The sequence below is a fragment of the Pongo pygmaeus genome, chromosome 1 (genome assembly GCF_028885625.2).
Source record: "Pongo pygmaeus isolate AG05252 chromosome 1, NHGRI_mPonPyg2-v2.0_pri, whole genome shotgun sequence".
NCBI classification, from domain to species: Eukaryota; Metazoa; Chordata; class Mammalia; order Primates; family Hominidae; genus Pongo; species Pongo pygmaeus.
In genome coordinates, this window is record NC_072373.2 from 21,427,053 (window position 1) to 21,454,789 (window position 27,737).

Sequence of the window (27,737 nt, forward strand, 5' to 3'; positions counted from 1 at the left end):
CCTCAGCCCCCGCCAACGCTGCGGATCCCCCCTCAGCCCCGCTGTATCAGCCTTTCGGATCCTCCTTCAGCCTCTCAGGTCCCCCTCAGCCTGCTGTGTGCCTCTTCAGCCCCCCTTGAACTTTCGTCATCCCCACAGATCCTCCCTCAGCCTCCCTAGATTCCCACCTCAGCGCCCGTGGATCCTCCCTCACTGCCCCCTGGGACCTCCCTCAGTTCTGCAGATCCCCCCTTAGCCTCCTGGGACCTCTCTCACCCCTTCTAGATCCTTCCTCAGCCCCGCAGATCCTTCCGCAGCTCCCCCTGGATCCTCCCTCAGCCCAGCTGGTGCCCACTCAGCCCCGCGGATCCTCCTTCCCTAAGCCCCCACCCGGGTGCTCCTGCAGTCCCCCTGGGTCCTCCCTCAGCCCAGCTGGTGCCCCTTCAGCCCCAAGGATCCTCCCTCAGCCCCCCGGCGTTCTCCCTCAGGACCCCTGGGTCCTCCCTCAGCCCAGCTGGTGCCCCTTCAGCCCCAAGGATCCTCCCTCAGCCCCCCTGCGTCCTCCCTCAGCCCCCCTGCGTCCTCCCTCAGGACCCCGGGGTCCTCCCTCAGCCCTCCGGGACCTCTATCAGCTCTCCTGGATCCTCCCTCAGCCCCGCGGATCCTCCCTCAGCTCCCCACCCCGGGTCCTCCCTCAGCACTCCCTCCCTCCGTCCTCCCTCACACCCGCGGGTCCCCCTCGACCCCGCTGGCCTGCCCTGGTCCTCCCCGTAGGAACGGAGGTCACCTCCTTGCCGGCCCCGCCTGGGTCCTTGTACTGCCACAGCGCCCCCGCAGGCCCTGCCCACCTAGGATTCGCCCCGCCCCCGAGATTACATCACGCCGCTCCAGCCCCGCCCAACGGGGGGTATATCTTCGTGTCTTACCGCCCACTCTTGCCTCGCCCTGCCGTGGAACACGTCATACCGCGCGACGCAGCGCCTGCCAGTGACGTCGTGGGCTGCAGCGCCGCAGCACCCAACGCAGTGAGTGAACCGTGACCTCCTGCGTGGCCTCGTCCCTGGCCTTAGTTTCCACCGGGCAGTGGGAGTCGGGACCGCCTGTCCTCAGGCCCCTCCGCAGCGACTGTGGCGGCCGCAGGTTGGCGCCTTGTGTGGGCCGGGAACAGAGGCGGGGGGCGCTGTACCCTCCCGGTGGAGTCGGGAGGGAGGGAGGCAGGGAAGGGTACCGGGGGCTGCATCTGTACTGGGCCCTTGTCCCCAGGCAGTCTAGCAGGAAGGGAGAGGGAGCTTGCCCCGAAGACCCTCCTGGACCAGCCCCAGGCTCCTGTGCTGGTGAGGCCGAGGGAGAGGGATGTGGGCATAGGACACGTAACAGGATTTCCATTTTAGAGGCAGCCGGACTTGTCTTCAGGTCCCTTCCTTGGTGAGAGACAGGGGTACGCCAGAGGAAGCTGGGCGCTCGGCCTCCGTGCAGCCTCATCTCCTGGAATCTGAGTATTGGAAACTGGGCTTACCTCGGACACCTCAGCACAGACTCCCATGGGAATCCAGGTCACAGCAAAGCAGCCCTGGGCCTCCATTCTCCTTTAAGCAAGCATGACAATCCTCACCTCACTGGGTTTTTATTAAAACTAGCAATGACCTTAGAAAGCAAGACATGACCTCAGCTCCACTTTTGAGGCTGCAGTCCATTCAGAGAGGTTTCGCAGACTCGGTAGCGGCCAGAACAGACAGCCTGGGCCCCGCCGCAGGCTGAGTCAGAATCTTTGGGAGTAGTGACCAAGTTCTGCTTTTGGAAAAACCTCTACAGGCGGTTCTGAGAAGTCCAAGGGTTGCTGGGAGAGGTTGGTGAGTGGTGTGGTGATTACATGTGTCTTGGAAGCATCCTGGGCTGGGATTTGATGAGAACCCATTAAGTGGAAGAACCTTCCTTTTAAAAAAGATCTCTTCATTCTCTGCCTAGCAGGTTGCACGCCAGGGCCTGTACTGACCACCTCCACGTGCCACTGGGGCTCTAAGGAGGAATGGCGGCCGTGGGCAGCCTGCTTGGGTAAGCATGGACTTTTAGGTCCCTGGGGATTACTGTCAGGGGCCACCCCAGGGAACCCATCTCTTCGGCAGGAAACCGCCATTCTAATCCTCTCTAGTCCTCGCTATTGTCCACTGTCCCCTGTGCTGGAAGCTTTGTGCCCTTGCTCAGCCTGGCAGCCTCTTCCTGGCTAGGGGGCCAGAACAGCTCTGACCACAGCCTGCGACTCGTGAGGAAGCCCTGAGGCTCATCCTGCCCCTGGCACGGGTCACCAGCTCTGGTAGTGTCTCCTATGGCCCGGCAGTGCCCAATCACAGCCAGCCTCAGTCATGTTGGCACTCTGCTGCAGCGCTGTCGGCTGACCAGTGCTTGCACGTTTATCTGCAGCCGGCTGAGGCAGAGCACCGTGAAGGCCACTGGACCTGCACTCCGCCACCTGCACGCATCCTCCTGGCGAGCTGACAGCAGCAGGGCCTCACTCACTCGTGTGCACCGCCAGGCTTATGCACGACTCTACCCCGTGCTGCTGGTGAAGCAGGATGGCTCCACCATCCACATCCGCTACAGGGAGCCGCGGCGCATGCTGGCGGTAAGCTTCCCTCTCCAGGTGCTTCCAGGTGCCAGGCTGGGGTCGAGGCTGTGGTGGGGGTGCTGGTGGCCAGTCGCCTTCGGATGGACATGTGGCTGTGGTCACTGTACCACATGACAGGAGTCAGGGGAGCAGGTGGTTGTTGGAGGAGTGGAGGAAGGCTTAGATCCAAAACTGACTCTAAGCACCAAAATTAGATAGGACTAAACAGTAGTGTGTTTTTATTTTTTAAATTTATTTTTTGAGACAGGGTCTTGCTCTGTCAACCAGGCTGGAGTGCAGAGGCACGATCTCGGCTCACTGCAGCCCTGATCCCCTGGGCTCATGCGGTCCTCCCACCCCAGCCTCCCGAGTAGCTGGGACTGCAAGTGCACACCACCATGCCTCACTAATTTTTTGAAAGATTTTTTTGTAGAGATGGGGTCTCTCTGTGTTGCCCAAGCTAGTCTTGAACTCCTGGGCTCAAGCGATCCTCTCACCTCTAGGCCTCCCAAAGCACTGGGATTACAGGCATGAGTGAGCCACCATGCCTGGCCTTGTGTGTTTTTAAAAACATCAAATCTGCGGAAAACACAGAACAATTTAAAGATTGAAAGCTTTGAAGGGAGAGACCAATAAGAATGTTTGAAAATTAAGCTAGCATAGGATGGAAGACATAAGTTGAGAGGAAGGCCCTGGGCTGTGTCCCCCCAGTAGCTCTCAAGTTCCCTCGATCCACACGGACGAAACTTGGTCTGTCCCCTGCAGATGCCCGTAGATCTGGACACCCTGTCCCCTGAGGAGCGCCGGGCCAGGCTGCGGAAGCGTGAGGCTCAGCTCCAGTCAAGGAAGGAGTACGAGCAGGAGCTCAGTGATGACTTGCATGTGGAGCGCTACCAACAGTTCTGGACCAGGACCAAGAAGTGACCGTGGCTCCAGCCACCCCGGGACGTTGCTAAGATGGGAGGGCTGTTCTTAAATCACTCGTTCTTGAAGCTGCCACCTGGAGTCTGTGTCTGTCTCCCCACTTGGTGTGTGCCCCAGACTGGCAGCTCATCCCCTGAAAGGCACCAGCTCAAGCATAGAGGGCTCAGTGGACTAGCAGGGTGAGGGTTGGTGTAGATCAAACCTGTGGGTTTTCGACACTGCTCTGGGGCTGTGGTGCACACGGACTACCATGTGGGCAGTACCCAACACCACCAAGCTCTAAGCTCTGCCCTCCCAGCCTCAGGGGCACCAAGGTGACTGCCCTTCTGACAGCACAGTGGCCCTCAGGTTGGTTCCTAGGAGGGGCTGGGTGTTCTGGGACTTAGGTATCAACCTTGGTGGGGCAGTCCTAGGACCATCTGGACCACAGCCTGCAGCTCCCTGCCCTGGCCCTGCATTCCCAGGCTGCCCCAGGGAAGGTCCTGCCCTGGGAGGGTCCCCAGAGGAGCAGCCAGCCCTGGTTGTCCTTGACTCCTAATGGGGTCTGCAGAGCACTGCAGTTACACACAGCCCAGGGAGATCCACGGACCCTGCTTCATCTGTCCAGAGGCTGATTTCACTCAGGACCAGCTCCAGCTAATGTGCAGGCACCTTCCACACGCACACCAGCCCAGGTTTTGGACAGTTCAGGGCCCGGAATGCTTCCTGTCCCTGTCCTGGGATGTTACTGGGTCCCACCTGGCAGGCTGTCTCTCTGACACCTGGAGTGCCCAACAAAGACTTCTTGCAGTGGTGTTCTGGGATTGCCAGGGAGGTGAGAGTGTGCTCTGCCATGCCCCTGTGATGACAGTGCTTATAACTGAGGAGCCTGGGCAGTGTCCCCACCTTGCAGACCCGTCCCTCGCCCCTTAAGCTTGTTCCTGGCCCTCTGCTCATCCCACCGGCCTTCAGCTCTGCTGAGAAGAGCCTGCAAGGGACGTCCCCTAGCCCTGCCCCTGTCCCTGTGACCCAGCAGTGCCTGACCTCACATGGATGGGCTGTGTGGCCGCCTGGGACTCTGCCTTGCAGGGTTACTTCCTGAGCAGCCTCCCTGGAGCCCCCGTCTCTGAAGTTGTGGCTCAATCCCTTTGGCATATAGAGCCAGCTGCCCGGCCACTCTGTGCACTCACTTGGCCCCCTCCTCCACTGTACCCAGCCTCCTCCCACTATAGTGGGTTCCCCTGGGATCTCCACTGCCCCTCCACTCCCTGACCTCCACCCTCCCGGGTCCAGCTTCACTGCTGTCACAGAGGACACCACTGTGACCAGTGCCCCCAGCTGGGCCTCCACCCAGCAGGCACAGGCCATGCAACCTCCACCCTGGTGATCCCTCCTCCTGTGTCCTACGGCTTGTCAGGCTAATGGGCTCAAAACTGACCAGGTCTTCCCCACAAACCTGGTCCTCATGTTGACAGGTGGCTGCTTCATCCTCACAGTTGCCCAGACCAGAGCCTCAGAGCCGTCCTGGACTCCTGCCCAATGTCCACCTGGCCCTGCTATCCCCTCTCCCCCACACCTGACATCCAGTCAGTGGTCAGACTCCACAGCTGGGCCCTGCCCACATGGCCCAAGTCCACCCTGGCCTGGCAAGCCGCAATGGCACCCAGGAGATGATGCCCTACACCTGAGTGAGCCTTCCCGGGAGTCAGCCAGTCACCTGTGTGCCTGGCTGTGGCCTGCTGCTCTGCCCTCGCCATGCACCTGCTCCATGATGCAAGCTCATGCAGCGCCTCACGAGGGAGATGGCAGCCAGTACTTGCTACGTAGATAGATGAGCCAGACGTGTGGCTGTCTGCCAGGCTGCTCTAACAGCCTGACCCATGGACTGGGTCACTAAGAAACAGAAATTTCCCACAGGACAGTAGACCTGTGTTTCATCCAGTTCAACCTGTGGCTGGAATTGCCCCAAAAGTGGTGGCAGTAGAGTTCCCACAAGGGAGTGCCCCACACCATCCTGAGATGGGGCTGGTTAGGATTCTACAGATTGAGCATGCCAGGGTGATTCGCCCAGAGCATTTATTCGTGGGGCTTTTGTACAGAGTGGGCTGCAGCAGTTCTTGCAATAGGCAGTGAGAGAAATGAATGTTCTCTCTAGGTATGTCCGTGGGGAGGGGGTTGGTGAATGGAATTTATATGAGGGTTTAAGGAATCTGGCTCAGGCTGGGTCCAGTTTCTTTCTGTGTTTTGGGCAACAACCTAGATACTGTCATCTGCGCCTGGGAACATTCATGGCTATGGCTCGGGTTCAAGTCTGCAGAGGAAATTATACCGTTGGCGAGGTCACAGAGTGGCCAAGGGACTCTGTTTCTCAGTCAGCACTGGAATGAAAGTGGAAAGGGGAAGCAGGGGGACGTCACAATCTCCAAAATCAGGGTGCCCAGCACGCTGAGGTTCTGGTAAGGGGTCTCTTCCAGACTGCAGACTTCCTTCCCGCTGCCTTCACACAGTGGAAAGCTGCACAAAGCTCTTGGGGTCCCTTTTATGAAGGCTCTGTGCTCATGACCTAGTCACCTCCGAAGCACCAACGCCTTGGGGTGAGGATTTCACATGGGAGTTAGGGTGCACATTCAGTTTAACACGGCAGGGATGGGACCAGTGCTCTGAAGGTGTCTGGGTAGCTGCTGGTTCATCCAAAAGTTTACTGGGTAATACTCAGAAATTCCAGAAATCATTAAGGTCATTACCTTGTTAAGCTCCCGATATGGAATCGCGACTAGCAGTGACCAATTGGCAGTGTTAACTAGGCGCATCTTGTGTGTTTTCTTTTTTCTTTTTTTATGGGACAGGGTCTCGCTCACTCGTTCAGGTTGGAGTGCAGTGGCGCGATGTCCTGGGCTCGAGATCCTCTCGCCTCAGCCTCAAAGCCTTGGGGCTACAGGCGCGCGCGCGCGCCCGGCCCATTTTAACAACTTCTTATTATTTTTGAGACAGTCTCGCTCTGTCGCCCAGGCTGGAGTGCAGTGGCGCGATCTCGGCCCACTGCAACCTCTGCCTCCTGGCTCAAGTGATTCTCCTGCTTCAGCCTCCTGAGTAGCTGGGATTACAGGTGTGCACCACCACACCCGGCTAATTTTTGTATTTTAGTAGAGACGGGGTTTCACCATGTTGGACAGGCTAGTCTCGAACTCCCGACCTCAAGCGATCCGCCCGCCTCGGCCTCCCAAATTGCTGGGATTACAGGCGAGAGCGAGTCCGCCCGGCCCCGTTTTAACCATTTTTAAACTTCCAGTTCAGAGGCGTTCCCGCGCCTGGCAGGGTAGGCGCAGTGCGCAGGCGCCCAAAGCCGACGTGAAGGTGATGCGCGGGAGCACAGATCCGGGGCAGTGCGCTGCGCAGACGCGCGCGGCGAAGCCGAGTGGGCGCGGGAGTGACGTCACGGCGCGCGACGCGGGGGCGGGGTCGGGCCTGGGTCAGACTGTGGTGGGTAGCGGGTGCCGGGTTGCGGGTTGCAAGTTGCAAGCCGCAAGCCGCAGGCCCCAGGCAACTGCCTTCCCGGCGCCATGTTCGGCTCCAGTCGCGGAGGCGTGCGCGGCGGGCAGGACCAGTTCAACTGGGAGGACGTGAAGACTGACAAGCAGCGGGAGAACTACCTGGGTGGGTGCGCGCGGTGGGCGGGCTCCGGGCTCCGGGATCCCGGGCGGGCGCTGGACTCACAGCGTCTACGTCCGCAGGCAACTCGCTGATGGCGCCCGTAGGCCGCTGGCAGAAGGGCCGCGACCTCACCTGGTACGCCAAGGGCCGGGCGCCGTGCGCGGGCCCGAGCCGCGAGGAGGAACTGGCAGCCGTGCGGGAGGCGGAGCGCGAGGCGCTGCTGGCCGCCCTGTGAGTGTCCGCGGACAGCAGCGGTCGGTGCTTGGGACGGCGCTGCCGGGGCAGGGTGGGGCCGGGGACGGGGACTGGGGGTCGGGCTGGGTAGGGGCAGGGGGTCGGGCTGGGCGGGGGCGGGGCTGCGGGGACTCGCGCGGGCGGGACCCTGAGGACGAAGGCTGGAGTGGGTGAGGACCTGTGGTGGGAGGTCCGTCCGTCCTGACGGCTGCCCCGGCCCTCTCGCAGTGGCTACAAGAACGTGAAGAAGCAACCCACGGGCCTGAGCAAGGAGGTAACTCCCCGGGGTGGGGGGCGCGTGGAGGGCCGTGGGTGTGGGGCCGTCCTGAGCGCTCCCTGTGCTCTCGCATCTGCAGGACTTCGCGGAGGTCTGCAAGCGGGAAGGAGGCGACCCCGAGGAGAAGGGCGTGGACCGGCTGCTGGGGCTGGGGAGCGCCAGGTGCGGGCGGGTTTCCAGGGGAGGGCAGGACTGGGCTCGATTGCTCGGGTGAGGCGGGCCCCTGTCGTACTGTCTTCATCGCCGTGTCCCTGCAGTGGCTCCGTGGGCCGCGTGGCGATGTCCCGAGAGGATAAGGAGGCCGCCAAACTGGGGCTGTCTGTGTTCACGGTAATCCCCCGCCCCGCCTGACCGCAGCAGGGGCCAACGAGTGGGGCGGGGCGGGGGCACTGAACGGAGCTCCCCGGGGCGCTGCGGAGCGTGGTGTGGGGCCGGCCCGCAGACTCCTCCGCAGAGCTCTCTTCTCCTGCAGCATCACCGCGTAGAGAGCGGCGGGCCCGGGACCTCGGCAGCCTCGGCCAGGAGGAAGCCGCGGGCGGAGGATCAGAGGGAAAGCAGGTGAGGCTGCGCCAACTGGGCGAGCTGCGCCCCGGGGTGGGGGGTCTCGGGAGGACTGGAGCGGCTCCCGCTCGGGCAGGTGGCAGCTTCTCTTGGCGCACCGGCCCGGCCGGTGGCCTGCCCTACTTTACTTCCTGTCCCACTTACTCCTAGGTTTTTCTCTAGGGGAGTTTCTCGGGGCACCCTTGAAGAGAGGTCCTAAGTACTGGCATGGTCGGGGGCTGTGCCGTGGGAGGGCACACAGGACCTGGGGCGGGGCCTTTTCCTGCCGTGGGTGACACTTCCAGGGCTTCTCCCGGGTGGTGAGCCTGGGCCTGACCCCAAGAGTGGCCTGGTGGGTGCGGGTAGGAAGGTGTCAACCCGCCAAGGGCACGGCTGGGGTGGGGCAGGGCCGTGCTGTGGAGATGGGGCTGTTGCATCTGTTTATAACCCACATAGCCACTGGCCACGTGACTACGTAACTGAGGAGTGGAATTTGTAGTCTGATTTAACTGATTTAAAGACGCACTTGTGGGTGGTGGCTTCATCTCCTGGATGGGGCCTGCTTGTGTTCACTCTCTTGGCCTGCAAGACTTGGGTCTGAGGCACACCTTGTATCCTCCTTGTAGTTGTGAGAGCCACAGGAAAAGCAAGAAGGAGAAGAAGAAAAAGAAAAAGAGAAAACACAAGAAACAGAAGAAGAAGAAAGACAAAGAACACAGGCGGCCAGCTGAGGCCACCTCCTCTCCCACATCTCCTGAGAGGTATGCCCTGGTCCATGTCTGCCTCTTGGGGGTGGGGGCCTGGTTGACTCCTTCCGAGTGACTGCCATTGGTCTCCCCAGGCCCAGGTACCACCACGACTCCGACTCCAACTCCCCCTGCTGTAAGAGGAGGAAGCGGGGACACAGTGGGGACAGGAGGAGCCCGTCGCGCAGGTGGCATGACAGAGGCTCTGAGGCCTGATGGCTGGACCCTGCTCACTGCTATTGTGGGACCCTGAACCCTCTCTTCACCTTGCTTGCCTCCTGCCTCGGAAGCTCCTCGGGTGTGGGTGAAGCCCGAGGCTGCTCCTGTGGAAGTGGCTCTGGGCACCAGCCTGTGGGGCTAAAGACTTGACAGCTAGCTCTGGAGCAGCCAGCTTCCTGGAAAACCTCCAGGTTTCGCATAGCAGGGGATGGCCCCTGGCTTGCCTTGCGAAGGTGAACCTGCCCAGACGTACCAGTAGAGGCTGGACTCCCTCTGTCCTGCCCATGGCTGCAGCAGCCATGGGCCTATGAGCGGTCTAACTGTGGCCAAGTATGGTGACCTCTATTTTTCTTTATATTGACTCTTTGTATTTCAATAAACATATTTTAAAAGGAAGGTATATCATCCTAATTGGAAGGTCAGTGTCAGGGGTTAATGAGATCCCACTGGAAGGTCGGAGCTGGGGTCTGTCTCCCAGGAGTCTGAGACCTGGTGATTTTTTTTTTCTATTTTGAGTTTCGCTTTTGTTGCCCAGGCTGGAGTGCAATGGTGTGATCTCAGCTCACTGCAACCTCTGCCTCGCGGGTTCAAGCGATTCTCCTGTCTCAACCTGAGTAGCTGGGATTATAGGCGCCTGCCACTATGCCAGGCTAATTTTTGGTATTTTTTAGTAGAGGCGAGGTCTCACCGTGTTGGCCAGGCTGGTCTCAAACTCCTGACCTCAGGTGATCCGCCCTCCTTGGCCTCCCAAAGTGCTGGGATTACAGGCATGAGCCCTGGTGCCCATCTGATTCTTAATGTCCTGGGGGAATGTAGTCCTCCCATGTGTGCCCAGAGCCCCCACCAAAACCCAGGGAGGGCTGAGGCCCTGGAAGCAGGTGCTCAGCTGGCAATGTGGGAACCTGGGGCAGAGAGCCCTATCCCTGCGACAGGTGAGGTCAAGGACTGCAGTCTGTGGAGGCACAGCCTCAGTTGGGTGTGGGGGTTGGGGAGCTCCTCCAACTGCCTGCTGCCCCATCCCCCAGCTCTGCTTCTCCAGGGGCAGTGGGCTGGGTGTCCCTTCTGCCTGACCCTAAGAAGGATCAGGGCTGTTCAGGATGTGTGGCCACCAGGCTGCATGGCATAAAGACAGATGGCACCTGGGCTGCATCACAGTTCACTGCAGCATTCCAGTGTTGAGATCAGAGGCATGAGCTCCCTCGCCTGGCCTGTTTCTGATTTCAAAGGAAGTTAAGCAGACCTTCCTCAGGGCCCTGGCCAAGGTGTAGCTTGTGGCTTTGACCTCTGCCCTCACCCTCGGGTGGCTACTGGAGTGGAGACTGTGCTGTCTTGGGTGCTGTCAAGGGGGATGAAGGTTGGGCCACCTAGCCAGGGAAGCCCTCTCTTTTGGGACTCTGCCCAACAGAAGGCAGACCTTAGACCTGCTGATGGCCCCATCCCAGAAACAGGTACCTCCAGACTGGCAGCCCCCTGCTGCATGGCATCTTGAGGAGAGGTAGGGGCTGTGCCCACTCAGGCAGGGACCATTCCCTGGTTGGCACAAAGCCCTATGTATGCCAAAAGTGGCCCTGCCCCATAGCCAGCTATACAAAGCGGGGTTCAGCAGCAGGCTGGTAGAGGGAAGGATGGAGGCTGAGGTCTTCCATGGTGCCTGCTGACCCCGGCCCTGTATGGCCCAGGTCTCACTGGCTAGGCCCAACAGGACTGCAAACGAGACCAAGGTCACTGTGGGCAACCATGCTGGAAGAGCCTCTCACACAGAGAGACACAGAGAAGTGCCCGCACACTCAGGAGGGAACATGGGGAGGGTGTGGACTCAGGTGGCGGCCCTAGGCGGTCACCTGCACTTCCTAGAGTAAAGCTGGCTGATCCACCCACCATCTCCTGGGGGCAGTATGCCTGTGTGGAAGCACTGGAGAGCCGGTGAAATAGTTAAGAGATTTTATTCTAATAGCTATAATTACAGTGCTTGTTTGTCGAAATGAAAACTGAAAACAAGTATACAAAACAGTTGATTACTAATCGTGTATTGAAAGCAGTAAGAGGTTCCACGACACCAAATAGACCAGTTCTGAGGTTTCCCCAAGATAAATTTAACAGCTCCAGCTTCTTCAGTGTTTATCAAAATACAAAAGAAAAAAGTAGAGGTTGTCTTTTTCGATGGCAAATCGGACCCTTGCAGGCTGAGGGAGAGAAAGCTACATCACACACAGAGGTGGGGTGCTCCCGAGGGGTTGTGGGTCTAGGTGGACCGCCTGCCCGGCTTGCACGCGCTCCTGCTGGTGAGGCCCCAGACATCCTGCCAAAGTGTCTGAGCGAGCACGAGTGTTGGGGACGACGGACCCACTCTGGCCACACGGTGACCGAGGGACAGATGGGGCCCTGCGTCCCATAGGCTGCCTGAAGGTGGGTGGGGCGGCCTGCGGGAGAATGGGGTGGCTGTGGGCTCCCAGCCTGGCCCCTGGGAACCGTGGGAGCACAGGGACAAGCACATGGCTATGGAATGCAGGGTGACCCAAGGACAAGCGAGTTGCGGGGATCTCTACTGTGACCATGCAGAATTGATCGCGGTCTGCTGCGCCACCACCACCTCATGTTCCCGAAAGGAACAGCTGGGCTGGCGACTGGCATCCAGGCCATAACTGCAAATCTATGGTAGGCGGGGTCTCCCTTCTGTGTGTTCAAGTGTTCTCGACTTGGATTCTTAACTATTTTAAAAAATGCACTGAGTTTGGGTTAAAAACCAACCACCAAAATGGATTTCAACACAGCTCTAAAGCCAAGGGCGTGCCCGGCTCTCCCAACACAGTGACTCCTGGAGGCCAGGTGCCCATGGGCCTACATCCCCTCTCAGCACTGAACAGTGAGTTGATTTTTCTTTTTACAATAAAAAAAGCTGAGTAATATTGCATAGGAGTACCAGAAACTGCCTCATTGGAAACAAAAACTATTTACATTAAATAAAAAGCCTGGCCGCAGGCTGCGTCTGCCACATTTACAGCACGGTGCGATGCACACGGTGACCAAACCACGGAGGCAGCTTCTGGCACTCACACCACGAGCCGCACGTTTGCCACGAGAGTAAAGCAGAGGGCAAGAGGAGTGAGAGGGAGGGGGTCGCGTTCACTTCTGGTTCCGGAGCTGATTGGACAGCCAGTCCAGTCCTTCATAGAGCCCGTCGCCGCTGGTGGCGCAGGTGGCCTGAATGTACCAGTTCCTGTGGCGTAGGGAGTGCAGCCCCAGCTTGTCTGTGATCTCAGCCGCATTCATGGCGTTGGGGAGGTCCTGGGGGAAGGAAGGGTTGGTGGGAAGGGCTGTCCCCAGGACAGAGAAAGGGGCCCCACCAGCCTCCAGTAACCCCTACCACCAGGCGCCCTGGAGGAACCCACACTGGCTCCTCACATTCCCCAGGCTGGCCCGGGCACCTACCTGCTTGTTGGCGAACACCAGGAGGACAGCATCCCGGAGCTCGTCCTCGGCCAGCATCCTCATGAGCTCCTCACGGGCCTCGTTCACGCGCTCTCTGTCATTGCTGTCCACCACGAAGATCAGGCCTGCCGGGCAGCCAGTGTCAAATGGTCATGGGAACACAGCCCCCCTGCCGCATCTATGGGCATCGATGCCCCATCTATGGGCTGGTCCCCCTTCTCTAGAAGCAGGAGTGCCCATGGGACCAGGCCCCAGCCACTCACCTTGTGTGTTCTGGAAGTAGTGGCGCCACAGGGGCCGGATCTTGTCCTGGCCACCCACGTCCCACACAGTGAAGCTGATGTTCTTGTACTCCACAGTTTCCACGTTGAAGCCTGGGTGCGGGATGCAGGGTGAGGCCTTGTACCTTGGCCCAGCCCAGCCCAGCCCACTCCCTGCTGGCCCCCACCTCACCTATGGTGGGAATGGTGGTCACGATCTCACCCAGCTTAAGCTTGTACAGGATCGTGGTCTTCCCTGCAGCATCCAAGCCCACCATGAGGATGCGCATTTCTTTTTTGCCAAAAAGGCCCTTGAAGAGGTTGGCGAAGATGTTCCCCATGCTTGTGGACAGGTGGAAGGACACTGGCCAGGGACACCTGGAGAGACAAGGTGCTCCATGTCTGGTTCTGTGCTGCCCAGCAGCAGCTGCTCAGAGCCCGCCCACCCAGGGACGCACCATTGCCTCACCCCACCTCCTGGAAGCCTGCAGGGAAACAGGGAAAGAGCCCTGCCTCCCATGCCCCCCAAATCCACCTCAGGATGGGGGCTGAGGGAAAATGGCTGAGTCAGGAATTGAGAAACTGTTGCCCTCATCTTGGGAAGCCGTCCCCACAGCTGCATGGCCAGAAAGGCTGCCTCATCAAAGCCTATTTAGGAGGGGAGGCTGGCTGCCTGAGGACTGGCTTCCAGGTGCGTGCAAGGCTCCTCTACACCCCAACACAGAACCTTCCAGGGCCAGAGAGCACCACTCACTGTGCCTCCCCACACTCACAAGGACCAGAGCACACAGGGCCACGCCAGGCACAGCAGGACACCTTCAGGGACACACTCCCATGAGGACACAGCCTCGATGGGGCACGCACGCCATGTCTGCCCCACACCGCAATGGTAGGGGTTCCCTCAGCAGAACACCAATATCGGGGACAGCAATTAAGTCAGCTGGCACCCACCATTAGAGCCTTGTGGAGACTCCAGCAGGAAGGGCCTCCACTGCCCAGATGCCTCTGTGAGGACACTGAAGCTATTAGGCTTTGGCCTCACTGCCCAGTGGGCAATTTCACGAATCAGGTGATTTTATTCCGAACAGGGACTTTAGAAAAAACTGGTCACTTTCTGAAACAATGACTGCTTTTTCACTGCACCCGCAGTGGGGCTAACCCCGAGTGAGGAAGGCTTCTGCCTTCAAGAGGACATGCCAGGAGCCTGTGAGCACAACCACCCCTCATCAGACCTCCTCCATCAGGGGTTCCACACACAGGCGGCTTTTGGCTGAATCATGGCCATGACTGTCCACTGGTGACTTTCTCATCCAGTCACCCCAGCATGCTACTGCAAGGAAATGCCTCTTCTCCATTTCTCAACATCAGCGAGAGCCCACACATGCCTGTGTGTTTCAGTGGGTGTGAACTGGCCGCCTGTGTCTGATTTAACACTGTCATCATCCCAGATGAGCCGCAGAACCCCTTCAAGCTGGATCAGTGTCCTTTGGACACTTTGCTCTTGGTTTTGAACATGTCACCTATTCTGAAACTTAAATGAATTCTGAAATTTATAAGGACCTTCACTGTAGTGTTCCCTTTTTGGGGACAGCCAGGTTTTCTAAGCCCAGAGGAAGACCACCACCCATGGAGCACAGAAGAGACTGAATACATGCCCTCTCAGTCCACTCCTGCAACCACTGCCAATGAAGACACCAAAACGACACACACGCCTTGAAGGGCAGAGAGAAAAGGGAGGAAGACCTTGGACGTGATGATTGACCAGGCAGAGAAAACTGGACCACCTGGGACCCAAGGGATGAAGCTGGGACTGCCTAGGGCAGGAATGTCCAATCTTGGCTACCCTGGGCCACAATGGAAGAAGAATTGTCTTGGACCACACACAAAATATACTAACACAACAGCTGATGAACCAAATCAAAACAAAAAACCCCCCATAATCTCAATGTTTTATTAGAAATTTGTGTTGGGTCAGGTTCAAAGCCATTCTGGGCCACATGTGGCCTAAGGGTTGGACAAGCTTGGTCTAGGGGAGCAGCTGCAGCAGGGCTTAGGCCTGCGCTGAGCCATGACAACACACTTGAGCCGTGAAATTCCAGAATAATTCCTGAGAGTTCTATATGCCCCAGCAGATCCACACACAAACAACTGGAGCTCCGCCCACCCCCACCCCCCACCAAGAGACAGGCCTGTCTGCCTTTGAAAGGCCACCAACATAAGAGACCCAAGTATAAAAGGAATCTGCAAGGAGGCAACCAAGACAGGAGACTGAAGACAGAAGACTATTTTAACAAAGGAAAAGGAGAAAAACCTGATAGATACACAAATAGCTGAAAAGGAAAATTCAAAATGAAGGTGCTCAGAAGGCAGAACAAAAACAAACAATGAAAAAGGAAAATGAGGAGTAACTTAAGATATCAACTAACAGAAACCCTAAAAAGAAAGAACATACGAAATTATGGGGTGAAATTTTTCCGTGTTCCAGAGCGGGGACCCAGGAATCCGGGCTTTGGCCTCAAAGGGCCGAAGCGCAAGCCAGGGACCTAGATGAGACCCAATAAAGGTGCAAGGTGGACTCCAGAATGCACAAGGGCAAATGACACCTCTGATGCCCCAGAGAATGGAAGACTCTGAAACACTGCTTTCGAAACCCTTAGAACATGACCTTTAATTCTATACCCAGCCAAAGTATCCAACAAGTGTTAGGGGAGAATGAAAATAACTCCCAAACCACCGGGCCTCAGACCTCTCACATGTTCCTTCCCCAAGAAGCTCCCCCAGGGAACCAGGGAGAGGATGCGAGCCCACAGCAACGTGGAGAGAGAGCAGCAGCCTAGTCAACCCCCTCAGACTGGAGCAGGAAGTGGACACCTGCAAGAATGGGGTATGCCACCTACGTGTTCTTATTATAGGGTTGGGCAACTCTAAGCAATGCAGAAAAACTAATGACAGGTTCGCATGAAAAACCCAAGCATGAAATGGAACGAAAAGAGGGCCTTTTATGAGTTACTCCAGGAAAACATATGGTGGATGATATTTAGCGAGTCCTGATGTTGTGTTATTACTGGGGTGTTGGAAAGCTGAGGCGAGGGTGTGTGGTGTCAAAGGCTTGTTAACTGTACAAGTTAACAAGTCTAGGAGGAATAAACCTAGGAAACCAAGTCAGCAGGGACTCAGGAATAAGGGTTGCCTGCCAGTTGGGCAGAGGCAGCACCAGACTGCCACAACCACTGAAGCACGGCGCTTGGGAGAATTGACAGTAACACCCAGCCACTCAGGGGAAGGGGTGTCACGCCGTCACCAACCCCCTCGACCCCAGCACTGTCCATGATCCACAGATGCCTGCTGCCTCCTCATGCCTGGGGCAGCGCTGCCAACCATGCACAGGAGACCATGCAGCCTACAGGCAGCAGGGTTTGTGATGCCAGTAATCCCAGGCCCTCCCCATTGGTGGCTTTTTTTTTTTTTTTTTTGAGACGGAGTCTCACTCTGTCATCCAGGCTGGAGTGCAGTGGCTTGATCTCAGCTCACTGCAACCTCCCAGGCACGATCTCAACTCACTGCAACCTCTGCCTCCCAGGTTCAAGAGATTCTCCTGCCTCAGCTTCCCAAGTAGCTGGGACTACAAGCGCGTGCCACCACGCCCAGCTAATTTTTTATTTTTATTTTTAGTAGAGATGGGGTTTTACCATGTTGGTCAGGGCTGGTCTCGAACCCGACCTCAGATGATCAGCCCACCTCGGCCTCCCAAAGTGCTGGGATTACAGGAGTGAGGCACCACGCCTGGCCTTTTTTTTTTTTTTTTTTAAACAGACCAAAGCGTTAAGAGTCCCCAAAGGAGGGAAGCCACCCTGCAATGGAATGGCAGAACCAGAAGGTGTGAACCTGAAGTCTCAGGTGTCAAGACATCAGCACACAGACAGCTTGGTCTCTCCTACCCACAAGCACATCTGCGGCCCTGCTGCACATACGGGCAGAGGGTGGCTGGCACGTCCTGCCTCAGCACGTTCCATCATCCCCACAGGACCCTAGACCTGGCAGCCCCTACACCATTTACTGCTTCTGTGACAGATGGAGACCCAACAGTTTCCAAAGAGGGAGAAAGGGTCCACAGCAATCCCCACCCTCAATTCCAGGGCCTCTTGGTACAGGTCCTAACTTGTGTCACGCCCAGGCCAGGTGCTGTCACCCTTTCTTCCACCAGAGTCCCTGAACACAAGCCAAAACCCGCTTTTCAGGTTCATCGGAATTATCCTGTGGTAGGAGCAAACCTGACTTTCTCAGAGCCTTCCTGCTTGTACACGACGGGACCCCTCATACTTTGAGAAGGGGGCTGCCCTGCAGGAGGATGCCAGGATCCGCCAGTGGCTACTTCTCTTTCCTGACCACACTGTGGGCTCCAACTCTGGGGAAAAAAAGTCTTTTAGGAAGAATGTTTCTTTCTTCGGTGAGGACCAGAGACCAATGGTAAAGGTGGCCTTCAGGCATTACACCAGAGAACGGGACAGTCAACTCTGGCAGCTACATTCCCGGACACCTCACTGTGCCTGAACAGGGGCAGGGAGAAAATGTAGCTCTGTGAGTTCACATCCGTTTTGTGTCTATGAATGGATCCAACCAAACTGGTCCAGATGCACGGGCGTCCAGATGCCTCTGTGGCCTGTACCCGGACCACCAGCCAGTCCTGTCCTCGGTCCCTTGCAGATCTCAGGGATACTTTGGCATGAGTCAGGGAAGGAAAAAGGCGCAGGCGGAAGGTTGATCATTTCCCCCAACCTGTCAGAGCTGGTGTATGTAACAGAATCTCTAAGTGACCTGAACTGACAGGAACCAACAGAAAGACAGAGATATCTCCAACCTCTAGCACAGCACAAACAAGCTCCAGGTCCAAGATTCTGTTCTGCTGACTGACATCCACGAATGGGGCTCACATGATGTGCTCTGCTTACATGGAAAGCCAGTGACATCGAGAGTTCTCTTTTTGAGACAGGGCCTCACTCTGTCACCCAGGTTGGAATTCAGTGGTTCGATCACAGCCCACTGCACCCTTGAGTTCCTGGGCTCAAGCGAACCTCCCACCTCAGCCTCCCAAGTGGCAGGGACTGCAAGGGCACGCCACCATGCCTGGCTGATTTTTAATATTTTCTATAGACAGGGTCTCGCTATCCTGCCCAGGCTGATCTTGAACTCTTGGGCTCCAGTGATTCTCCTGCCCTGACCTCTACAGTAGTTGGGACTATGTGTGTGAGCCAATGCACCCCACCCAGAGTTCTTTTTTAAAAAGCTTTTATTAAAGTCAAGTTCACTGACAAATTACATACATCTTTATAGTTCATAATCTCAGTTTTACTATCTCATCTGAGGAAACTGAACAAAGCTGATGACTTCCTGAAGGGACTCATGTACATTACATAACATTTTAAGAATTTCTGAGGAACAACGGCCTTTCGATAGTCATACATATAGTGTAGATGATCAATTTCGTGAAAGCCTGTGTTCATTTCCCACATGAAGATTTTCATTTTAAGGGAGTCCTTAAAATGAAATGCAATATGGCCATTTATTCTCACCTGCACAAGCTGCTTGTTTACCACACCCGCCAAATAAAGCCTATGGTCATCACTCTACCTGCCAGCCAAATGCTCCATTTCTGTAGGCCTGACATTTTTCTGCGACTGAGCACTGCATTACATTTTGTCACTATTTTACCAAAACTCACGTAAAGGGAAAACTAAATGTGTCGATACTGGTGACAGGCAGACACATCTCACAGGCCAGAACAATTGTGACACAGGTGCGAATCAAAAGGCATGCTCAGAGGTGAAGACACATGACCGAGACACTCCACGCACCCAATCATGTTGAAGAGACTTCCACTCATGCAGATTGAGACAAAAGAACGGCACACACATTCTAGAACTCTTATAGAAGGCCTGCATCTGAAGGCAAGTTCCACTGAGAGTCTGCTGGTTTTTTTTACAAAAGTTTCAGGATGTTTTTAGAGGAGCTCATTAGGTATTACAACTCGACACAGTAACCCCACAGCCATTAGGAGACAAGGGCTGCCAGGCACAAGGGTCCCCTCTAACACATCTGCTGCTGGCCTTGAGTTAAGGGAGGGTATTATCTATCAGGTCTGACTTTCAGGTGGGGCAATCAGTGAAATTCAGTTTAGATCACTGTCAGCTAGAAATGAATTCCATTTTTGTGATTCCACCTCATGGACTGAGTTCTGGGACTACAGCTAATGTGAACACCAAAGAACCGTTGCCTGCTTATTTGTGTATTTCTTGCTTCTTGGTATTTGTGAAGTGTTACTTCAAAGCACCTCACCAAACGTAAGTCCTTCTGAAATCTGCAGATGCACAGCTCTAAGCACACACCAGGTGGGCTCCCAGGGCTGCTGAAGGCAGTGTCTCATGACCTCTGACCACAGCTACAATGAGAGACTTGCGCTGGCTGTGCACATGGCATCATGGCAAACACTCTCCAGTCCTTTGTGCTGCCCCAGCCCTGCTCTCTCAGTGATGGGACTCTGATCTGTCACTGAGCAAAGGCCCTCTAGAATAAAACCCCTGTTTCCTGGCCTCCCTGCAGCTGTGCACACCCTGTGAGTCAGCTTTGTCCATGGATGCTTACACAACGACATGGAAGGGGCAGCAGAGCCTGGGGCCTACCAGTATTCCTACTCTGGCAGGCATGGTGCAGTTGGCCTCTACCTGGCCCCCAGTGCAGTGGCTGATGGACTGGCCACTGGGAAAACCAAGACCAAAAACGCAAACCCACATTAGCCCACAACACTGAAACTCACAACACAAGCTGAGAATGAGGAACCTGCAGGGATTTAACGCTGCAACGAGGAACAGCTAAGAAACACAGTACCCCTACCCCCACCTCTCCCTGCAAGTGACAGCTGCCAGGAGAGTACTTCAACCAGCCCCAACCAGCCCCGTTCCCAGGGCCAAAGAATCAGCAGTTTGAGGTCAGTTTGGTGCCCACAGGGGAGACCCTGTCTCCACAGGGCTTCCGACCAGAACCCCAACTCCTAGGTGAGGTCCCAACGCCCTGGATCATGGCCCAGTCCAATTCTGCCAGGCGCCTATGCCGTGCCCAAGGGCTCTTCCAACTTGAGGGGAGGCACTCCCAGGGGCCTGGGCCCTTGTGCTTCACTCTCTCCCATGCATGCTAAACAGCGAATGACTGTGCGATGGCACAGCACGAAGCCAAGAGGGCAGGACGAGTGTCCACACCCCAACCATCTGCTGGCAGTGCGTTACCCTGTACCTCACATGGAGGCCACTGGTTCCAGCAATGACCAGAGGCTGAGTCCACAGTGCCCATCTCAGCATGGTCAGCGCACACATGGCGGAGCTATCTAATGTGACAATGCTACCCTGGTTTTCAGGGGAGTGGCAAGAACCCAGGAAGAAAGGGTGATACTCAGCTTTGCCAGTTCACTTCCTGAACTACACACTCACCACAGACGTGATGGGCACTGAGCTACTGCCAGGCACTGTTCCGGGCAAACATGGGCCCACCCTTGTGTGGGGCTGGGGGATCCAGGGCCCTGAAAGCCCCTTTCCACACCTCTTGAAAAACAAAGGGGAACTGGAACAGCACACTGCTGGTGTTGCTGTTATAAACTGGGAGAGCAAGTTGCTCCTTCCTCTAACCACTAGAAGGGGGTGGGGCCCCTGTAGATTCTCCACACCAGGTTAAAGAAAATTAATGCAATGGCTGCACCAGTGATTGAGCCAATGCCTAAAACTTGATTTCTGCCTTCAAGAAACTTTCATTTTAAAAATGTGGGCTGAGGGGAAACACCACACAAGGACTTGCTCTTCCAGAGCAATCAAAAGCGAAGTGCAACAATGGGAGTGGGAGCCATCACCAGGTTTCCCCCAGCTTTGGGACGAGCACCACCTTGCCACCCCGCCCCACTCTGGTCAGTCAGACATGTAAAGAGACGGGGACGCCCCCCACAGGCCCTGGGAGGCCACCGCCCTTGCAGGAAATCCTCACTTCTGGAGGCACTCCAGACCTAGGTGAGAGAAAGGCACACCCCGGGGACACACTCTGGGGACCTCCCTTCGAGTGACCTAGGTCTCACACACACGCTGGCATTTGCCCTGCTCTCCAGGTGATGGCGGCCCCTACACAACGACACCACATTTCTCTTCAAGACTTTAGACCCTCCTCCCAATTCCTGCCCCTTGACAGCCAGCTTTGCTGCCGAAACGCCCCTCCCAAACCCAACAGGCATTCTCTGCTGTGATGCGAGTAGCCTCCCTTCTGTTCCCCAGGCAAGAACCCCGTCTCCAGCCTCCTCCTGCGTGTTCTCAGCACACCAGTCAGCCAGGTGACCCGATGCTCTGCTCAGAGCTGCCCCACGGCTGCCGCCAGATCAGGTCCTTGCAATAGGCTGCCTTGGTCCACAACATAATGCCCACACTGTGCTCTAAATGCTGCCTCTGGCAACCCAAAAGGAAGTAGAGACAGCATCCCAGCACTCGCACAAGACAGCAGAGAACCACTGCTCTGCCCCAACTATGATGCAATGGGGAGTAAAGGAAAGTGACTTCACAACCACGCTAGAGGACCAAGGGTAGCGGCCAGAGAACCACCCTTACCAGGCTGCTCATGCACTGACACCACCAACCTCAAGGGCAAGTTGTGTCCATGAAGCAACTACTGTAGCTTTTCCTTCTGGAAACTGAATTCTTGCTGTGATTCTGAAGAGAACAATACACAGTCATCTTTGATTTATAAGGTGATTTTGTTCCTGGAACTCCAGAACACCTGTTAAAACTATGCATAAAAAAGTTTTTTCATATTTATAACAGGTCTGGGACATTAGACGACCTTCCCCACATGAAGGTCAGACAGGAAGTGTTCTTGCCACTGCCAAAGGTGCCAGTGCTGCCACCCAAAAATGCCATCACAGATTACCGAATTCCTTTTTCTGGGGACCGTAGACCGCCTCCGAGGGCCACTGCACACCCCAGCAGGCTTCCCACCCAGTATGCACCCTGCTCCTGGTAGGTCTCCAAACTCTGCCAGCCAGCGCACTCAACCTCAGGGATTCTGCCCTGATTGTCCCAGGCCACTCCTTCACATCTCTGCTCACATGGCACCTGTCAAATGACACTCAGCCCCTTCCGGATGGTCCTGGTATCTCCCTGCCTTCCCTCCACCAGTGTGGGCAGCTCTGTGTGGCACTCACCGTCACAGCCCCTGCCCCCATGGAGCCTCATGCTCATCAAGCAGGGCTTCCTTTGCCCAGAACAGGCCTTCCTCCCCAGCCTCCCACCCTCTTCCGTTGGGCACTGTACAAGTGACTCACCACCAAGGAGAGGAGAAAACAATGGCAAAAGAATGTTTATCAGGCCCATAGGGCTCATGAAGATCAACTGTACACATCTGCAGATGTGCTTTCCCTAAAAATTAAGTTCGTCACAAAAAACCTATCGCATCAACAAGGAATTTCATGCTGTTTAAAAACTGTACTCAGGTGTGGGTCAGTCTGAACATTCTTTTGACTGTAAAAATGTGGGAAAATGGGGTTGTAGATGCTGTTAACTACTGAAGGCAAAAGTGTGGCAGCTCAGTTATGTCAGACACCACAAAAGGGAGGGAGGGATGCGTGTTCAAAATCTATTTTCTAAACCTGCCCCCAGGTCCTCAGCTGGTGAGTAGGTATAAATTTTTTTTTAAGAGCTAAGGGTCCTGCTCTGTTACTCAAGCTGGAGTGCAGTGGTATGATCACAGCTCACTGCAACCTTGACCTCCTAGGCTCAAGTGATCCACTCTCCTGCCTCAGCCTCCCAAGTAGATTGCACTACAATCTACTTGGTGTGAGCCACAGTGCCTGGCTAGTACAAATATTTTAAGGAAAATGTCACCACCAAAATTGCCAGAAGATGTATTCATAGTATTTTAAATATAAATCAATAAATTTGATTGGTGAGTGAGCAACTGCATTCCCATCTACAGAAGGTACAAAGCACAGGCACATCTAACTGCCTCCATTCCCAATCCCCAGGATGAGTCTAGATGATAGCTAACAATAGTCTTCTTGGCCATTTGTACCTAAATCAAACCTATAAAATACTTAAAAGTTTCCCGCATAGTGTATATGGTACTGCAAAAATAACTTGCTGTATGACACAAATGGAAAGATGTCTCATGTCTAGCCATGCTACCACTGGAAGCCCTTTGGAAATGAATCTTTCTAGCTTGCTGGCATCCCTTCAGGGAGTAAAAACTATTTTAATACATTCTGCCTAGAAGGCTTTCAAAATATACTATTTTGAGGACACAGGAAAACCCAAACTCAATTTCTCACACACTCATATAACACAGGTCGCTTCTGACACCACATGAGCAGGGGTTTCTCCCCACATGCCAAGCAAGCAACCAGTTCTGTGTTCTGCAGCAGACACCAGCTAGGTGTCGTTTAATTCAATTCAATTCTGACACTGTCTACCTGGAGGCAATCACAAGCTCCAGGTTATTTTACCTGTGCTTCTGGACAACCATCTATAAATCAGGGTTCCCATAACTCCTTCCCCTTGGGTTCAATTAATTCGCTAGAGTGGCTCACAGAACTCAGAAAAACACTAAAGGTTACTGGTTTTTCATAAAGGATATTACAAACGATACAGATGGAGAGATGCAGTGGGTGGTGTATGAGGGAAGAGACACGGCGCCACCTTGCCCTCCTGGGCGTGCCACTCTCCAGGAACCTCCATGAATTCAGCTTTCTGGAAGCTCTCTGAAAGCCAGGCAGGCCTTTCGGGTATTTCCCATCAACAAGGAAATTCACGCTGGTTTTTTTTTTTTTTTTTTTTTTGAGACAGAGTCTCGCTCTGTTGCCCAGGCTGGAGTGCAGTGGCACCATCTCGGCTCACTGCAAGCTCCGCCTCCCGGGTTCACGCCATTCTCCTGCCTCAGCCTCCCGAGTAGCTGGGACTACAGGCGCACACCACCACGCCTGGCCAATTTTTTTGTATTTTTAGGAGAGACGGGGTTTCACCATGTTCGCCAGGATGGTCTGAATCTCCTGACCTCATGATCCACCTGCCTCAGCCTCCCAAAGTGCTGGGATTACAGGCGTGAGGCACCACGCCCAGCCTCATGCTGTTTCAAAACTGTACTTAAGTGTGGTTCAGTCTAAACATTCCTTTGTACAAATGTGGAAACACGGGGCTGTAGATGCTATTAACTACTGAAGGCAAAAGTGTGGCTTCCTGATATAGGTGTGATTGATTAAATTATTGGCTATTGGTGACCAGCTCAATCTTCAGTCCCTCTCCACTCTGGGGAAATTGGAGGGTGGGGCTGAAACCCTCTAATCCTGCCTTGGCCCTGTGACTAGCCCTACCCTGAAGTTTCGTAAGGGCTGCCCGTCACTGGTCAACTCATTAGGGTACAAAAAGACATCATCACTTTGGAGATTCCAAGTATTTTAACCAGGAAATGGGAGGCAGGCCAGATATGTATTTTGCAATCCACAACTATAGACTTCTAACTTCCTGAAATGTTCATGGACTGAATCAATTCTCCTGTTCACTTCATGCTGTACGCTAGCAGTGAGCCCTGGGCCTCAGGGGTGTGGGAGAACGTCTGCCTTCTAAACAGAATCATTTTCAATTGCTGTGCCTGTGAAAATCTGCCTGCCTTTTATGCTTTCCCTGTCTCTTCTCTTGTTGTCATTTAGGCTTCTCCTGTTATCAGGGCCTGTAAGAAGCACCACCCTTCCCAGTCTGTTGGCTGACAACCAGCTGCAAGCCCTTGTTACAACTGTGTGAGAACCAGGAAACCAGGATTAGTCAAGGACATTATGGCTAATCAGCCAGCCTCACTGTCTCCCCATCCCTGTAGGTGGCTGAGTAACAGCACCCTGGGGGAGGACCTGAGAGCCTCCTGGGAACAAAGAGCATCCAGAACATGTCTGTCAAGTCGCTAACAAGGTCATCTGACCCACCTGAGAATGTGAAACTACCTACCTGAACGGTGCGGCAGCTGCGCAGCTGTAAGGCAGTAAGTGCAACTATGCCTTAGAGAGCTTGTAACAACCACAGGAGAATATCAACCTGAGGATGAAGGCAAGTCCTGGAATCCCAACATGAAGGGGCCAAATCTTTTCCAAAAGACCACTTCAGACGCTACGGGCAGAATGCCCCTACCAACCATCCACGCCAACAAGGAGCAGACACAACACAGAAAACACAAGTTCTCATAATTTAAGACCCCCCACTGCGAGGCCTTTTCGTGTTTCTCTCCCAATTACCACTGACAGTACACTCTATTTCCTTTCACCCTCTTGAGTTTATGGAGGTGAAAGGTCAAGGGCAGAGAATGCCTATGAGAGACAGTATGGGCCCGCCAGCCCAGGCTGGCTGCAGCCTCTTGCTCAGGAGAATGGTCACAGCTCAGGAAGAAGTGTGTAGGAAAGCTTGGTGGAGCCTGGCCTGTGAGTAACAGCAGGTTTAAATACACCAAGGAGACATTTAATTTGAAGAATCTAAAAAGAACTGCTTCAATTCTCTGAAACCACGGTCATATACTACTCCGCGTGTGAACTTGCACAAGTTTTTTCTCCTAGTTAGGTCTACTTCCATGATCACCGCAGCAGCTGACAGTCCATATTAAATTTTACTGAAGTGAAAAATGAAAGGCCAAATGCATCTTCCTATAGTTTCAAGCCTGTCTGGTCCGTAGGGGCAGATGAGCAGGTGAAGATGTCTGAATGTCCTCTCCATATTGTGCAAGAGGTACAGCGCATAGCTAGACCACACGATGTACAAAACCAGAACTGTGAGGGGCACAGAACCAGTTTTTGCTTTTCACTCACAGTCACTGTGTGACTCAGCTGTTGTCCGAACCAACTGTTTCAAATCTTTTTCAACTAGCAAATCTGAAAATCTGCCTCACAGGCAACAGCATATTCCTACTGCTGCAGTGATTTGGATTTATTTTCAACAAGATACACCAGAAGACAAGTGACAGTTATTCTCCGGTCTACCAACATGTGAAAACGTGGACAACACACTCTAACAATGTGGCCAATCAGATGTGTGACTAACATTTACACTACTCAATTCTTCTCAATTTTGGACCCAGCTAATAGTACGGCATTTCAGGACCTTATGGTTCTGGCTACCTTGGCAGGGCTGGTGAAAATTCAAATTAAATGAAGACACCATCCATGCGGTCACACGTGTTAGACAACGGCTAACGCAACAGCAGAGGGCCACAGGGGCCGCACACAACTGCACCGCGGCATCTCACACTCCTCCCAACACACTGCGGAAAACGCCAGAACCACCAGCCTTGCAACAGCCGGCAAAGAAAACTGCTGACCACTAGTTCTGAAACAAGAACTACAACTGCCCACTCCAACAGGGGCAGTGGCACCAACTCTACAGCTCTCAACTAGGCGGCGACTTCGGGGACCATCCAAAGCCTCCGACCTCCCTTCTTTTCCTGCCCGCGATTCCGAGTGCATTTCTGCTCAATTCCTGCAAAGCAGCAACTGGCTGCCTGGACTGAAAGGGAGTGCCAGGAGGTGCCGTCGCAATGGTTATTTAACACTCTAGGTGCGCACGGCTGTCCAACCCCAATCTCACACGCCGTAACCACCCAGGCTGTGCTCCGAGAGAGCGCTGGGGCCGGCCTCTGCGGCCTAGAGTCTGCGAGCAGGTCGTTCCGCAAGCAGGTTAAAGATTCAGGTAGGTTAAAGATTCACCAGCTCAGAAGAGGCCTTCTTATCTACTGCCGACAACGTCAAAGAAACCACCCTGGAATTAAAGCGAAGATCGACCGGCCCTCTGGAGGCCACCGGGGCCCTGAGTGCTGACCCCAAATCGCGTCTCATTGGTGTGAAGGGAGGCACTCTGGGCTCCCCCGAAGGTCCACGCATTCCGTTCAGCAGACAGGGAAGGGCACGGGGTCCCTGTCCACCTGCCCGCCCGCTCTCACCACCCCTGACCCGGTACCGTCCTCAGAGCAAACACGAACTGGATGGAGCTGGGAGGCGAAGGTGCAAGCCCCCACCACCTACGTGACCTTGACGGCGTCTCGGGGCCGCCCGAGCCTCAGTTTCCCGGTCCCCGAGGCGGGGGTCCGCCCGGATGCCGCTCGCTCGCCTGTACTCGGGTGGGGGAGGCCCCACGACCCCCACCGGCCCCCGCGGCCGCTAACCCCAACCCTCCACGCGCGGGCGGCCTCGGGAAACGAGAAGGGCAGAGGCAAGGGAAGCAGGAAGCCCAGGTTTCCTGGAGAAGAGCCCGGCGCCCAAGCGGACTTCCGGGCGACGGGCGGGGGCAGGGACGGGCAGAGGAGGACAAGCGGCCGCAGGCGACTTCGGGAACCTGTGAGGGGCGCGAGGAGCTCACCGACCCGCCCGACCGCCCAGCCCCGTCTCCGGCCGGGCCCCAGCCTCAGCCTGGCCCGTCTTCGTCCGCCCCCGGCCCGGCCCTGTCGCCGCCGCCGCCGCCGCCGCAGGGGTCGACGTGCCCTTCGCGAACCTCAAGTCTCCCCGAGGCCAGTCCCCAGCCCCCGCCGGCTCCAACGTGTCTGCGGCCCACACCGGCCCGCGCCCCTCGCCCTTACCTCAGAGGCTGCTGCTCCGAGCCAGGCGTTGGTTTTGCTCCCACAAGATGGCGGCTCTGACGGCGGCCACGTCAGCGCCTGCGGGCGCGGGGCACGCCGGGTAAGGGGCGGAGACGCCGGGAACTCCGCCCACCGTGCACCCGCGACGCAGGCGCGCTGGCTCCGGTAGGGCTGCAGGGGGCGGGGCCGGGGACACCCCGCCCCGGGCCGCGGTCTTGGCTCGCGCGCACCCCTCTGCGCCTGCGCCTGTGAGTCTTCCGAGAAGACACCTTGTGGCTCAC

The 27,737-nt window shown here is 55.6% G+C and overlaps 3 protein-coding genes across 25 annotated transcripts; 2 read left to right on the forward strand and 1 right to left on the reverse strand.

The window, feature by feature from the left end:
• Positions 1-858: 858 nt before the first annotated feature.
• Positions 859-3,578, forward strand: MRPL55 (mitochondrial ribosomal protein L55). Of its 19 annotated transcripts, none has more exons than XM_063671535.1 (5): positions 864-1,004; positions 1,243-1,829; positions 1,948-2,031; positions 2,398-2,599; positions 3,347-3,578. In XM_063671535.1, exons 3-5 carry the CDS (start codon positions 2,006-2,008, stop codon positions 3,503-3,505), a joined length of 387 nt encoding a protein of 128 aa, XP_063527605.1. In that variant the 5' UTR covers positions 864-1,004; positions 1,243-1,829; positions 1,948-2,005; the 3' UTR covers positions 3,506-3,578. The 19 variants fall into 19 exon arrangements, with proteins under 19 accessions (XP_054323272.1, XP_063527605.1, XP_054323394.1 ...); XM_054467356.2 differs by having other exon boundaries at positions 941-1,119; positions 1,945-2,031; XM_054467312.2 differs by having other exon boundaries at positions 941-1,119.
• A 1,266-nt stretch (positions 3,579-4,844) lies between these two features.
• C1H1orf35 (chromosome 1 C1orf35 homolog) lies at positions 4,845-9,547 on the forward strand. Its single transcript, XM_054467284.2, has 8 exons — positions 4,845-7,138; positions 7,216-7,366; positions 7,598-7,643; positions 7,726-7,808; positions 7,904-7,976; positions 8,119-8,204; positions 8,813-8,947; positions 9,028-9,547. Exons 1-8 carry the CDS (start codon positions 7,045-7,047, stop codon positions 9,146-9,148), a joined length of 789 nt encoding a protein of 262 aa, XP_054323259.1. The 5' UTR covers positions 4,845-7,044; the 3' UTR covers positions 9,149-9,547.
• A 1,531-nt stretch (positions 9,548-11,078) lies between these two features.
• Positions 11,079-27,618, reverse strand: ARF1 (ADP ribosylation factor 1). Of its 5 annotated transcripts, none has more exons than XM_063671563.1 (6): positions 27,240-27,297; positions 24,849-24,935; positions 13,034-13,218; positions 12,844-12,954; positions 12,581-12,705; positions 11,079-12,436 (listed from the first exon to the last, which is right to left on the reverse strand). In XM_063671563.1, the coding sequence occupies exons 3-6, from the start codon at positions 13,179-13,181 to the stop codon at positions 12,275-12,277; spliced, it is 546 nt and encodes a 181-aa protein (XP_063527633.1). In that variant the 5' UTR covers positions 13,182-13,218; positions 24,849-24,935; positions 27,240-27,297; the 3' UTR covers positions 11,079-12,274. The 5 variants fall into 5 exon arrangements, with proteins under 5 accessions (XP_063527633.1, XP_063527637.1, XP_054323419.1 ...); XM_063671567.1 differs by lacking the exon at positions 27,240-27,297 and adding an exon at positions 26,703-26,916; XM_054467444.2 differs by lacking the exons at positions 24,849-24,935; positions 27,240-27,297 and adding an exon at positions 27,457-27,618.
• Between the last annotated feature and the right edge of the window lie 119 nt (positions 27,619-27,737).

Bases quoted from the DNA above. Each gene is read 5' to 3' on its own strand.
- MRPL55 (XM_054467297.2), top strand. From the start codon at position 2,006: ATGGCGGCCGTGGGCAGCCTGCTTGG. The intron at 2,032-2,397 runs GTAAGCATGGAC...GTTTATCTGCAG, and splicing joins GCCGTGGGCAGCCTGCTTGG to CCGGCTGAGGCAGAGCACCG. The intron at 2,600-3,346 runs GTAAGCTTCCCT...TGTCCCCTGCAG, and splicing joins AGCCGCGGCGCATGCTGGCG to ATGCCCGTAGATCTGGACAC.
- C1H1orf35 (XM_054467284.2), top strand. From the start codon at position 7,045: ATGTTCGGCTCCAGTCGCGGAGGCGTGCGCGGCGGGCAGGACCAGTTC. The intron at 7,367-7,597 runs GTGAGTGTCCGC...GCCCTCTCGCAG, and splicing joins GAGGCGCTGCTGGCCGCCCT to TGGCTACAAGAACGTGAAGA. The intron at 7,977-8,118 runs GTAATCCCCCGC...CTTCTCCTGCAG, and splicing joins TGGGGCTGTCTGTGTTCACG to CATCACCGCGTAGAGAGCGG.
- ARF1 (XM_054467444.2), bottom strand. From the start codon at position 13,181: ATGGGGAACATCTTCGCCAACCTCTTCAAGGGCCTTTTTGGCAAAAAA. The intron at 12,955-13,033 runs GTGAGGTGGGGG...TCCCGCACCCAG, and splicing joins GACCACCATTCCCACCATAG to GCTTCAACGTGGAAACTGTG. The intron at 12,437-12,580 runs GTAGGTGCCCGG...TCCTTCCCCCAG, and splicing joins TGGTGTTCGCCAACAAGCAG to GACCTCCCCAACGCCATGAA.